Raw genomic sequence first — 13,909 nt, forward strand, 5'->3', positions numbered from 1 at the left:
GCAAAATGCTTCAGCCCTGGATCCTTTTGTGGGTCCTAACGCCTTTAAGAAAAATGCCTCGCTACTTTGGTTGGACACGCTACGGATGTACTATATACGGGTGGGGAGGAAACTCAATTAGCTGTTGTAACATCAAGCTCGCTAAGCTTGATGATCGGCACAAGAGGCTTCACATGGCTCTCAGCCTTACAGGGCTCACACTATGCAGTTGACTCCGTGCATTCGTATGACCTACTCGTTGTACGGAGATACCGAGGCTATTATAGAAAAGCTCAGCATCTCAGGTTGGAGCACGAGAGGGCGCAAATAGCCTAGTATCTTTCTTCTATTCGGCTTAACATTACAAAAACTGATGTGTAGCTGTGTCTATTAGAGCCCTTTATGACATACTCCAATATTTGGATTGTAAATGGGAAAACGTACATACTATTATGTAGCAATGCAAGGCTAGTGAATCGATTGCAAAGAGAATGAAAAAAAGAAAGAAAGAAATTAATCTACTCCAACTACTTCGTTCTCCCGGATTCATTCCTATAAAAATTTCTCCCCATTGCTAGATCGCAGTAACTGACTAGCTAGATGTAGTGCTTGTATTTCTGTTTGTCTGTTGCGTGTCCCGATACCAGGCTAAGTACCGAAGCCGAACAAAATAAAGAATTATCAGAATGTGTATACAGCGCGACGCGGTCTTGCGGTAGAAAAGACAATCCTCTGCACCACAGTATCGGCGGCAAATGAGGAATTCGAATAGAAAGGGAGTCAAAGCAACACAGGCCATGATCCTAGAAAACGAAACATAAGTGGACCAAAATGCAAAACTGAAGTGGATTGGGGGCTCGTACATGGCGTTGTACTTATACTCAAAAAATCCGATTTTCATCAGAAAGCGCTCTAGCCATGGGGTTTGAGAAGGGAGAGAACTATTCTCTGCGGTATTTCCCCCTTGAACTGATGCTTGGACGTGGTCGGAAGATTGTTTTGAGCCCATCGTGAATCCTATAACGCTCTGTGGACTAGATGAGACTTGAAATAGAGGGTTGCTGGAAAGGGAAGTTTTCTTCAAAAGTTTTTTGAAATGGAGTTTTGGGAAGGAGTCAAAACTGGAGAGGGCGTAGGCTACATTCATCAGACTAAATTTCATTAGGAAGAGGGGGTCGTTTTGATAATTTTCAGCAATTAATGGGGCGAATCTAAGATCTGCAACGCTTGTTTGTGGCTAAGGCTGGTGGAGACTCAAGGCATACTGTAGTAAACAACTGGGAAAACGGTAACTGCACGGAAGGATCTTGGATCTGGCACGGAAGAGGCTTGCACGTGATATATAGACCCACTTGGCAAATCGGGAATAGTGTGGACCCTCAAGGCGGTCCATCTTGGCAGATCGATTTACCGCCTCGCTTTGCCACGCCGGCCTCCGCTTTCTGGTGCTTTGATGCCCATCAGCTCTACCTGACTCATTCACTACTTTCACCATGCTCACTTTCTTCCTTCATGAATCTCCACGACATGTTTTGTGATATTTGTTTTGCATCTATCTTTCCATGCGACCGTTTGATACGCACTTTCGATAATCTTCGTCCACTCTGCCCTCCTTCTCTCGACACCAGAACTTCATAATACTTGGTCAATGCTCTCCACAAATCCCACAGAGCCGGCCTCGAACTGGGACTTCACACCGGTTTTTGACCTTCTCCGGTCTTTCCCTTGTGATAGACCCGTTTCTGCTGATGCCTCGCGATCTTACCATTCCAATTTCGAACCTTCACGCTCAGATGGTTGCCGGCAACCAGATGAACAACATGATCTAAAGAGTCAACCCAAGGCTCAAAACAAATCTCACGGACTTGGGGACTTTGGGTCATTGTGGGACGTCATTAACGGGAATCCAGACTCTTTCCGAAATGGGAAAGAAGAGGATACGACGGTATTTATTCCGTCTAATCATCATGTTCACTCTCGCTCCTCTGTCACAATTCTCAAGCGCCCCTCTCAGATCGATCGGCCCGAAACGAAGACCTCGCCTGAGCTACGAACTTCCTCTAAACCTATTCCTGTCCCAGGGATTTTGAAACCCAAGTTTGCTTCGAAGGCTGGACCAGACCCCGCTTCAAATCTCTCATCTCATGATCATGGCTCTGGTCGGTTGTGCCTCTCCAAAAATGTGATTATAGAACAAAGTGAAGTCCGAAAACCCGTGCCAGTAACCTCGCCTAAGCCGGTCCGTGTTGCGCGGAGTTCAACTGGGGCTTCGAAGGCCAAGAAACTCAACGTTTCTGGCAATAGCAAGCACAAGGAGAAGATCGACATGATATCTTCTGAAAGCAGTGTTGAATTGGACTCCGATTCTAATACAACCATATTTGATCGACCTTTGGCCCGAAAGCCCGATCATTTAGCGTTTGTGCCTGGCCAAGTGGGCACAGTTGATCTCCAATATGACCGATACGGGACGCCACCATCTTCTTTTGATGATGCGGAGCCGACAATAAATCCGAAAAATATTAAGAGCGTCATCACGACCTCTACAGGCATTCGCGTATTGCCCATTGATTACAAAACAGCGACCGAGCGTCGAATCGGCTTAATGACCAAGCTTCTCAGGGAATTCCCTGAGTATGCTCGGCTCGTTTCGCAGGTTGGGCAATCTCCAAAGAACACCCGGGAAGACTTACAGTCACGCCCTATCCATGTTTTCGTTGACATGTCGAATGTGAGACTCAAGTTTTCTTTCCATCTCTCTCCCACTAAACTAACAACCCGCAGATCATGGTGGGATTCCACGATTCGGTGAAAGTCTCGCGGGATATCCCTATCTCTACTCGTATCCGCCGCCTCCACATGTCTTTTGCCAACTTCTCGTTGATTATGGAGCGAGGTCGTTGCGCTACGAAAAGAGTTCTAGTCGGGTCAGACCGACTACCTTCCATTGAGGAGGCAAAAGGGCTTGGCTACGAAGCCAATATTTTGGAGCGTGTGAATAAGACTAAGCATGCCACCTCCCGCTCTTTGAAGCCACGTAAAGCTCCTGGGCATGCATCTCAGCTGGATAGTAGCGGACCTGAAACGGTCAGCGCCTTTAACCAGCGATGGGTCGAGCAAGGTGTAGACGAAATTCTTCACCTGAAGATCCTTGAGAGCCTGCTAGATACGGACGAACCAGCAACTATCGTCTTGGCCACGGGTGATGCGGCAGCAGCAGAGTACTCCGAGGGGTTCATGCGTATGGTTGAGCGTGCTTTACAGCGCGGTTGGTCAGTTGAATTGGTGAGCTTTTCACAGGTCACGAGCTATTCATATCGGAAGAAGGATTTCCGAACGAAATGGGGGGGATCGCTTCCGGTTGGTTGAGCTGGATTCTTATGTTGAAGAATTGTTTGAGTAGGTTTTAGGTGCTTCTTGATTCTATTTTGTTTATTTGCAGTTGCTTTCAATTGAACCTGTTTTTGAGGCTGCCTGCGAGCAGTAGTTGTTCAGAACTTGATATCAATCCTGGTCTTGCCGCCACGACTATTACTTACTACTAGACTTGTGATACGTAGAACGTTTAGTGGTACAGTGCCATCCAGGTTCGCCTTTCCATGCCAGGAAGATGGAGATGCTCTTTCAAACCCTAATCACATGATCCTCGTACCCAGATACAGTTACCCTCGTACTTTTAAATCGTGTTTCGGATTAGAACGGTAAGATTCAAACGAAGGAGAAGTATTATATCATGCATTAATGCCGAACCAGATCTATAATCACCCTCGCGGTGTCCTCGTCCCACAGCGATCGTCTCTCCTACCATCAATCGCCTTAAATTGTTGCAAAATGATGCGAAGCCTGAATATTTGGCAGTGTAGCTTAGTTATACACATGATAAGCAGCAGAAAGAGACCGACTACATCACAGGCCTTTATATCGAAGAGAGCTAAATTCCAATATCTTGTACAAGTTGAATTAAATAATTGAAGATACTTGAGATCTGGTCTATGGTTGTTATCACTATACCAAAATCGAACTCTCAAGATGATTTTCTAATTGCTTGCCCACTAGGCTGTTCCTACAGGTCCTAGCGATTTATAAATTTACGCCATAACCTTCTGATTAGTTAATTGCTGAAGTGTATTACTTTACCTGGTATTTTAATTAAATATCAAAATCTTGTAGAGTGGTTCATATTAACTCAACACAAACTTGAACTGCCCGTGGATGACCGGCCCGCGTTAGTTTCCGCTGGAGGCAAACCTTTGCGGAAGACATCCACCCGCCACTGCTGCCTCGCCTTCGCAAGCATAAAATTGACGTCCTTGGTCATCTCCATCAAACTTTCTCAATATATTTCTACCATATTGGAATCTTCGATCTCATCAGAGCTCGATTTCATATTTTCATACAAAATTGAGAAACTCTCTGGCGGCCGAACCAAGTGACAGACAGATACATGCCAAGCCTTGAAATTCTGCATCAGAGTTCTTTCATCATCTAAACATCCTGCAAGCAAACAGCAATATCCGGCTAGCTGGACGCAAGATAAATAACAACTTCCATTCTACACTGCACCAACTATTCAACAGCCATGGCGCAAACGACCGAGCAAGATTTCTTTGGCGGGGCAATCCGCGGAGTCGTGCCGCAACGCTGGATGGACGCAAGGTGAGCAAATACCCCATATCTACATCAAGCCTTGAGATATTTTCTTTACCTTCCCAATCATGCATTACCATGAATTGAGAAGGATAATATGTATTTTTACTCTTTCTCTCTTCCTCCACCGGACTTGAATATTCCACCTCTCACACGAAGACATCAAAAACTAACATATAAAACCAGCAATCTACGCGAAATCCCAGATCACCAAGAACTTTTCCTCTCACCAGAGACTCTTTCCAACCTTATCATTGAAATTAATCAACGGGTTCCCCAAGAAGATGCCCTCAGCACATTCACAACGTTGAGCCACCAAAACCCCACCCTAGCATCTGGAGGCGACTCAACTACCGCCTCCCGGGAAATTCTCGACCAAGCCGCAGCTCTATATCATCTACATGATCTCTGCGACGAGGGAGATTCCCTGGAGGTAATTACTCCACCGCAGAAAGTGGATGTTCCCCGATTAACAGCCACCGCGCCGGCCGGAACATCCATCAGTGCGTACAAGGGCATGGTCCGGTTCCAAAATGCACCAAAACAGCGCGGACAGGGCCCTGCTACCAATGGGGTATCTGCAGGGACAAAGATTGATGGAGCTGAGTCTGGATCGAAAATGACGCAGCTAACATGCCACTATCTGCTTGTTCGACTCGAGGCGCAGGAGACGGATTTATTGGTTTTCTTCAATGTGCCGCATGAGGAGTTCGAGAAGGCTGGTGATGCACAAGGTTTATCTAGAGAGGAGGCTCTGGCGGAGGAGACTGTTACGGCAATGGTTGGTGGATTTGAAATTAAGGATTGGGGACTTTTTGTCTGAATTTGTCATGTGGTGGTTCGACATCTCGGAATGACGATGAGGTATGATAGGATGTGGGATTGGAAGGGCAACAGAGGGACATTGGGATCCGGTTTAGGACTGTCTGGGACACCTGGTAGATAGAAAGTAGATATCTAGGTAGTCACATAATCGAATGAAATGCAATGAATGCTAATCCTAATACACCGGCTATGCTTGAAGTGAAATGCCTCAGCTCTGTCCATCATCCACCATCATATGTACACTATCTCAGCCCCGATATGTTCACACCAGATCAATCACATAATACACGAACATCAGTATCAGTTCATAAAGTAAATCCCCCAAGCTCCTTAGATACTTCGTCCATCGCCTTTCGTTGAGCAGCAGGCGCAGCAGCGTTCTTTTTTGGTGAAACATTGCGAGGCTTCGGCTTGATTTGCTCCAGTCGACCATTGCATGTCCTATCACCACAGCGACTCCGGGAAGTGTCGATACTCTTCGAATGGCGGCCATATGTCTGGCTGCATCCGACACAGGCCCAAACATACTTATAGTCGATTTTGTAAGAGTGTTTTGTTGTAACATTGACCTTCCCGCCGTAAACTGGATGGTCCTTCAGCGCCTCTGCACACTTCAAGCCCCATTGCTTGAAGCTTGCGCCGTGAGGCTGGTCGTGAACATTTGAGACCATGTAATTGGCAAGATGGCAGTATTCGTGGGCAAGGGTGTTAATCAGGCGATACTCGTCGTCAATAATGCGTTCAGCTAACTCAATAGAAGCGTGGTGTTTGATGCTAAGCGTACGGCCTTCCTTGTCACGGACTCGCTCACCCTTCCATTGGGCTCGGCCTGCAGTCTTCTGGAGTGTTTTTGACCAAGTGATCTTCACGCCACCTGTAGATGAAGCAATTTGACGGACCTTTCCTTCCGCGACTGCGTCGTCAAGAACGGTGAGGAAAGCCTCCGCAAAGTCTGCCTTTTTGTTGTTGAATGACAGTCGGCGCGCCTTTGCTGCTTTGTTTTTCTCTGTCTCTGCCTTTTTAAGGGCAGTCTTGCTAGGAGTTTTGGGCGGCTTCTCCGTCGCTTTCGGTATGAGTTCTGGCTCTGTGCTGGTAGAGTCACGACCGGTGTTCTCGGATTCTGAATCATCAAAGTCTCGAAGAAGATCTACCACTGATCGTCCTGATTTATGATCTTTCTGTGGCGAGTGCTGATCGATCCAGTCGATGGTCTCCTCTTGACTCCAGAAAGCATCAACACTATCCCGATGCGGAGTAGGAGGAATTCGAGGCCTCTGTTTTGCGGGGGAGCGCAACGTGTTTCGAGATGGAGTAGACGGCGGCGTCTGAGAGCCCTTGCTGACTCTATACATGTCTGTTGGCGAAGGGCTTGGTTCGATGATGGATCTATAAGATGTAATTAATGCCAGCGTTCAGCATGATGAAGTGTGATATATAACTTACTGCGCAAGATCTGTCTCTAGTTGGGAGGCAGGTCCATTGTCATCATCAATCTCCAATGTTTTAAAGTGGGTGGAGAGATCAATGTTGTCGTGAGACAATTTCTTGGTGCCATGTTGAGACTTTGTAGGCGACTTGATTGTCTCCGGTACTTTGGGGTTCAGGTCAAAGGCAAACCCCGATGGTATATCCTTCCTAGAATCCAATATAGATCCAACACTGGGCTTCGTTCCTCTCATGAGTCTCTTTCGTCCAGACTTTGGTGGCTGAACTGGCGTTGGTGGCTGTTCGATCTCTGTTTCAGAGTCGGATGTCTCATGGTAGCTAGGTTCTTCATTGTCACTAACTATGAATTCATCCATTGAGTCAAAGCCATTGTCCCCACTGCTGTCTTCATCTTTGTCTTTGTGATCTCTGCGGCTCAATGGGCTAGGAAGTTCTCGATTTCTCACGGCAGAGCGGGTCGTGTTTTGTGTTGTTGGTGATCGATGCGGAATGGGGCTTCTTTCAGGTGTATATGGTTCCGTTGCGTCTCCCGTTATATCATTCTCCTTGTCATAATCATCCTGTTCCATTTTCACACTTGGTCTTTGACGTGGTCTCTGCTGCAGAGGGAGAAGGAGGGTGTTGACTTGTGACGTTTTCAATGTTCGTTTTTTCTTTTGCTTTAACGGAGAGCCGGATGGGGTGAATAGACTGTCATTTATTGTTTCCTTTTCAGAGGTTCCATCGCCATCTGGGAATATATCGAAAGCTAAGCCCGATCCACTCTTGGTTCTCTGTGAAAGACCTTTAGGGCGGGTAGTACTATCTTTGCGTGTGAGGATCGCGGGGGTTTCTCTCGTCGAAGGGGTATGAGTTGATTGCTTTTTACAGTCGGTGGATGTTTGTTGTTCTAGCAGAGCGCCGTTGGCAACCGATGCAGTTGTATTGAGGCGAGCCATCTTTGACGCAGTTTAGTGAGGTGAGGAGGGATCTGGCGGTGTTGCCGCCTAGCTGCTGTATAGTGAGCGGGTTTAGGATCTTGTCGCTCTTGTAAAGTGTATATGTGTGAGATCCCTCACAATGTCGATGCTGGTTAGTACATATGTAGAAAAAAAAAAGAAGTTGTCTGTTGTGGACTGTCAGCGGTTGTTGTTGACCCGGCAACCACCACTTTCCAAGCGATTGCTTTGTACATACAGATGTACATAGTATGTAGTATCGTAACTAAAACTCATAGGCCAACTCTTTCGCTAATGAGAGTGATTTTGTACTAGTATTTGCTGACCCTAGAATCCAATCCATGGGAAAATGTCTGGCAGATTATCCCATTTTTTCCAAATTGTGTTTAATCAACTATAGTATTCACCCACTGATATACTGTAAGTTTGAGAACATCAAATCTGACTCAATACTATTATCATCGATACTATTGATGACCAGGCCCAGGTAGTAGATATTAACTATGTAGGATACAGAGTGGGACACTGTCAGCTGGAGAGAGTGTCGTTTTCCATCGCCGTGCTAAAGCCGACTGCCCATAACTAACTATAACTAGTTAAATCAACCGAGTACGTGTCCTCACAGCAGTGTGCATATTCATCATATTCTCCAGGATCAGCAAAAAGTTGCAGGGCCACTTAACCCCGCAAACCCGGATTTGAATGCTGACACTGGGATCCTAGGTACGGGGTTGTTCGATGTGTCGTTCCCCGTTACCTCCGGCCCATTGTCATCCAACTGTCATCTCCTCTATCTAACCGAACGATGGATTCCACTTTTTATGGTAATTCCAACATGGTTAAACAAGCTTTTTTCCGGCCAGGCTTGGGATCACATAAGTATATCTAAATGGATCTCAACCCCAAAATTGGAAGATATCAACCCAAACATCTCAACTGTACACAAAGTGATCAATTTGCTGTCTCCAAAGTCAGTCACCAGAAGCCCGCGAAGAAAGAAGTGTTTGTACACTACAAACAATTTTGTACTATCTGCGGTTCCTCTAACGTGCAAAACCTCAGTATTGAAAACGTCGTCAAATCTTTAGTATCGAATAATGCCTGGAACAATCATCATCCCAAGCTCAGCTCAAGGCAGTCAGCCAACCCTCAATCCCACTGCCACGTTCACTGGCGATGTATATCTCGACATCTACCACATGAATGACACCACTGCCATGACCAACGTGACATTCACTCCCTGTTCACGTACCTATTGGCACACCCACGAAGAAGGCCAATTTCTGAAGGTTATTGCCGGTTCAGGTTGGATCTGTGACAAAGGCGCTGAACCTCGTCGTATCAAGATCGGAGACATGATTTGGGCTCCTCCGGGAACAACCCACTGGCATGGCGCGGACGAGGATAGCCCCATGACTCATTTCGTCATCGCTTTGGGCAAGACGACCTGGCATGAAGCGGTAACTGATGAGCAGTATGGGGTTAAGGAGTAGTCGAATTCATCCATGGAGGAACAACAGGGTCTAGCCAAGCAACGTTTGCTATATGTTCCAAAGGATTTCCTCAAACAGCCTACAAATTCTCTTTACTCAATCATTTGAATTGCTAGAATGCATAATTCCCAGATTGATCGAGACATGGCTTTTCGTCGATTTTTGCCAAAATACCTATTTAGCTGTTAAGCGTTGGCCAATAACTTATCAGTTTTTTGAGTAAAATGATGGAGTGGGCTGTTGATATGAATCCACTGATCCGAATATGTACATAACCGGGGGGGATCAGAGTGTGGAAAATCAGATTTATTGAACGGTATGCAGATTTGCATCTACTGTAAATCCCCGATATAACGAAATTAATTATTGTATGAGCCAAATTCGTTATCATGGGGTATTCAATACAGCAGAGTTATACCTATAACTCTATATAGGTAATACCTACTAGGTACTAGTTAACGTTACCTACTATGTAGTACTTACATAGTATGCATACATGGGAATGTAAACTAGGCAAACGCTGTGGTAGATAGATACAAACTATCACATATCAGATGCGATCTCTGTACTCTTTGAGATCTGAGGTGCGGAGTTGCATGTTCGGCTATCGTCCTAGACAAGTGAATTTATATACAGATGGCTGGTCTGATAGATGTGTTACTAACACATCTGAGATCCCGGAACTACTAGTTCCGGGATCTCAGTAGCTGTATGATATTTTTCAATTTTCTACTAGTAGCAGTTAGGTACTAATCTAGTCCTTTATACTACTATCCATGGGTTGTATATAAACCTCTAGCCTGGAGCGCTCACGCTCGACCCACACAAGCTGAAACGAACAGTGACCGTGGGACCTCATTCAAAACTACAATCAAACACTGGTGAACGCTTAGTATAGGTTGTTTATGGATTGATGTATTAATAAACAAATTGGCTTTCGAAACAGATATCTCGAAAAGTTCTGAATACTACCTCGGTACGGGCTAGTTACTCTACAGTGGTAGTTGGCAGTTACAGATGTACTACCGTATGTACCGTAGTTAGTACGCGTCACATCACAATCTTAATTCACAGCAATGGAAAGCCACAGGCGTCAAATGACAGACATGACTCAGGATAATCCTAAAGAAAGTTCGGACTGTTCTACATGAAAAAGGCTCTAGGCTCTGAATCTAACCTGTAAAGACGGTCTGTAGGAACAGAGTCGACGCGAGGATGATGCACAACTTTGCACGGCAGCATGCAGTGGCTGCAGAAAATACCAGATGGCTAGGTAAAAAGGTACATAGATGTACATAGAGTGGGCAGGGAATGAGTTCCCGGATCATGGGAATCCAACAGCAAAGCTTCGCCGAAGAACCCCTAGTCTGTGTGGATCGACGTTCCTCGCCACTGTCTGTAGCAAAGACCTCTCCATTCCGCGATGGTGCCCACCGCGACGATCAATCCCTTGCCTGCCAAGGATCAACACATCGGAGGATTCAGATGAGGCTGGAAGGTATGGAAAAAGGCACTGTCTACTAGACCGATATCCTGTACATATCCTGTACAGCATGGAGTTGTGTCAACTATCAATTACAGAGCGCATCGATTTTTCTTTTGTTCAATGCCCAATTGGGGAACAATACCATCTATGTAGTAATATAATTTCGAGGTAAATGGCGTATGTATATAGTCTATGACACAATCACTCTAGATTGTATACGGACAATGTGTGAATCTAAGTTCCGAATAAAACTAATATCGGATGTTTCACGATCTGAGATCAAACTGGCCACGCTACTCTCTATGTAGATATACAGAATGCAGAGCATATGAAATGTGAGGTGTTCTACCATCCCTTCTTTCTCATAGAACATAACCTACAGATGTGCATTACATATTACCTTGATATGTACAGTACCCATCCGAAAGGTACATACTGTACAACCCTGTTGCTAACAGGCACCACGCTACACTGATTGGCTTCCTATCACGTTTGAAGCCAGAATGTGGGTAGGGGACGGTCCGTTCGGGCACAGCCCCCCCTGATTAGTAAAAGTGCTGAGAATCTGAATCCTGAGTTTAGAGTACGGAGTAAGCCGTATGAATATCAGAGATCAGAGTGGCAATTTCGAACAGGTCCAATTTGTACGGAGTACACACATACATGGTACAATTACAGTACAGAGCACGAAGTGAGTGGATGCTTAACTTGACACCAGTGAAGGCCGGGGACATCCTATCCAAGATAGCTGCATCCACAATTCAGCCACCACCCACCAGCCAAAAAAAAGTTGGCAGGATCAGCCTTCTCAAAATGAAATATCGGTACTCCAGCGATTCCAGCCACACTTAAGCCCAATTCAGAGATAGAGAAGGGCGCAATCAGGGCTAATACGACCGGTAATGAACGCAAGCGGGTCCATACCATAAACTTGCAACACTAGACCGAGTCCGCTGGCAAGCGATCGTTGACTAGACCTTTCGAAGACCGATGGAAGACAGGTTATTTTTGGGGGCGATCCCTCCAGTTAATGTTGGACCGAGGGAGTCTCCAAGGCTGTCAGGGGTCTTCTTCAGGATGAAAATGGTCGCATCTACTCCGTACATATGTCTGTTCCTGCGCCAGGTGGTGCAGGATGAATGCGTCGGGTATAAGGGGGGGTGATGTAGAATATATTGTAGCGTGTACATGGTAGGTACATCGCAAGATTGCAAGTTGACGGGCTACCGTGACCGTGTAAACTTAATTCCGGGGCAGTACTAACATATGTACTGTAGACGAGATTCACTCCATATTCGAACTTGTAATATAATTATTCGGATATACTAAAGCACTTTTGCGTACGGAGTACTATTATCTGTGACTTGCGCAGGCCGTTGCGTATGCAGCAGTCGCACGACCCCCGGTCAGGAGAAGCCATTCGAGACTCCAAATCAGAATAGAAGCAATCGGGCGCTCCACTGGGTGGACACAGGCAAAGGCTAGGTCCAACGGTGGAGATCGACCGAGGGCAGTGTATGTATGTATGTACTGTACAAAGTACGGAGTACTTACAACTTGAATACAAGGGTACGAGTTTAGTGTGTATTGTGTTCTGTACTATGTACTGTGTCAAAGAGTTAATGCCGACGATTTATAATGTCGCTGTGTAAAGGGCTTGCTCTTGCTGTTGTACTTAGACTACTCTAACTATTCTATATAAGTTCGTAGTTATACTGTCAAGTTTCAAGTTACTGGTAATAGAGATAAGGATGGCAGTGGTAGTCAATGGTTGATGTGGGACATCAATAACATGTTTAAAGCGTCCACGCTCTAATTATGAACTGAGTATATACTGTACCTAGTAGTAAATATCGTTGAGAGAAATTCAAGCTGCCGCTCAGTTCGTCATTCCGTAATCTTGACATAAGAGCCTTCCTATACTGGTGCAGTTAATGTTGATTAGCTACATGGTATACTAGTGGGCCACTATAGTAGTACTATGTACACTACAAATATATACGTATATATTTATTCATGGGCGCTTACGGATTACGCCAGCAAAGTGCACTCCTAATTGTACCGACAATGTGTTACTATATAAACACTATCTACTGAGTACTACTCAGGAGACAGTATTTAGTAGTAAAAAAAAGTACTTTTATAATGCATGGAGTAAGGTTACTCCGAGTAACATGGACCTCCATGTTGGGACATGCTATGTCTATATATATATTTATTTCGACCATAAGTGTTTAGTTGGTTAGTTATTATCAAACCACTACAATACTATGTATAACTATATAAGTAGAAAACTACTGTATGTGATATAGTTAGAATACACATGAATGGTAATCTATTTTTAAGAACTGTTCTAAGCGAAATTCGGCAGACTAGCGATTGAGTTCAAGAGCACAACCAGTTTGGAGGTCCTCCACTCAGAGGATGATGGGTGGAGAGATAGCAAAGAGGGAACCAGTGACCGCAGTACAATTTTGAGACAATCTTACCCTTGCGGTGGCAAATTAAGTTGTTAGCGTGGAAAATCTATGCTCATCTAATACAGTCCTTGTCACGACGAACGAAAAGTAAGCCCTAAAAAGCAAAGGGACTGGTCGATCAACAAGCAGAGAGGAGAGAATTCGAATTGCAAAGTGTGTGGGTGATGGGGGGGAGCCATGGGAATCTCTAAAATTATGGGGCTGGTGGATAGCTGCAGAGTAGTGAATCTGGTCAATGCTGTGGCCAACAGCCACGGCAGCCAGCAGCCAGCCTTGATACATAGTATGTACTTCATATTGAGACTGCTTCCGCCGCCCTCCGCTGTGCACAGTTTCTGTAAATGAGCGAGAGTACATAGTAACGAGGAATGAAAAACAAATCCACACTTATCCCTGCATGCCAGTAGACCATAACAAGGCACGAACAAATCAGGCGAGCGGAGCAGCATGGTATCTGCGCTGGCCATATCGTGTCTTCCCATTCGTTACCTGCCATGCACGGTGGAGCGGGTTTCAGGGGCCGTCGCAATTCCCTTGGATTCCGGTGCAGCCAGTGAAACTATCATTGGCTGATAGCTAAGTGGATAGATCGTGTCCAGGTGTGGCCATGAAAGG

The 13,909-nt window shown here is 45.5% G+C and overlaps 4 protein-coding genes across 4 annotated transcripts; 3 read left to right on the forward strand and 1 right to left on the reverse strand.

The window, feature by feature from the left end:
* Window positions 1-1,627: 1,627 nt before the first annotated feature.
* N7469_007920 (NYN domain-containing protein) lies at window positions 1,628-3,348 on the forward strand (the record flags this gene model as incomplete). The annotated part of the gene is made up of 2 exons (XM_056646838.1): window positions 1,628-2,710; window positions 2,764-3,348. The coding sequence occupies 2 exons, from the start codon at window positions 1,628-1,630 to the stop codon at window positions 3,346-3,348; spliced, it is 1,668 nt and encodes a 555-aa protein (XP_056498389.1).
* Window positions 3,349-4,558: 1,210 nt separating this feature from the next.
* mog1 (Ran GTPase-binding protein MOG1) lies at window positions 4,559-5,449 on the forward strand (the record flags this gene model as incomplete). The annotated part of the gene is made up of 2 exons (XM_056646839.1): window positions 4,559-4,635; window positions 4,813-5,449. The coding sequence occupies 2 exons, from the start codon at window positions 4,559-4,561 to the stop codon at window positions 5,447-5,449; spliced, it is 714 nt and encodes a 237-aa protein (XP_056498390.1).
* A 307-nt stretch (window positions 5,450-5,756) lies between these two features.
* On the reverse strand, window positions 5,757-7,835 carry N7469_007922 (uncharacterized protein; the record flags this gene model as incomplete). The annotated part of the gene is made up of 2 exons (XM_056646840.1): window positions 5,757-6,837; window positions 6,895-7,835. 2 exons carry the CDS (start codon window positions 7,833-7,835, stop codon window positions 5,757-5,759), a joined length of 2,022 nt encoding a protein of 673 aa, XP_056498391.1.
* A 1,097-nt stretch (window positions 7,836-8,932) lies between these two features.
* Window positions 8,933-9,328, forward strand: N7469_007923 (cupin domain-containing protein; the record flags this gene model as incomplete). Its single annotated transcript, XM_056646841.1, has 1 exon — window positions 8,933-9,328. One exon carries the CDS (start codon window positions 8,933-8,935, stop codon window positions 9,326-9,328), a length of 396 nt encoding a protein of 131 aa, XP_056498392.1.
* Between the last annotated feature and the right edge of the window lie 4,581 nt (window positions 9,329-13,909).

This window comes from Penicillium citrinum (assembly GCF_028827155.1).
Source record: "Penicillium citrinum strain IBT 23319 chromosome Unknown utg000007l:1.0-2040159.0:1.0-2041076.0, whole genome shotgun sequence".
Classification (NCBI taxonomy): Eukaryota; Fungi; Ascomycota; class Eurotiomycetes; order Eurotiales; family Aspergillaceae; genus Penicillium; species Penicillium citrinum.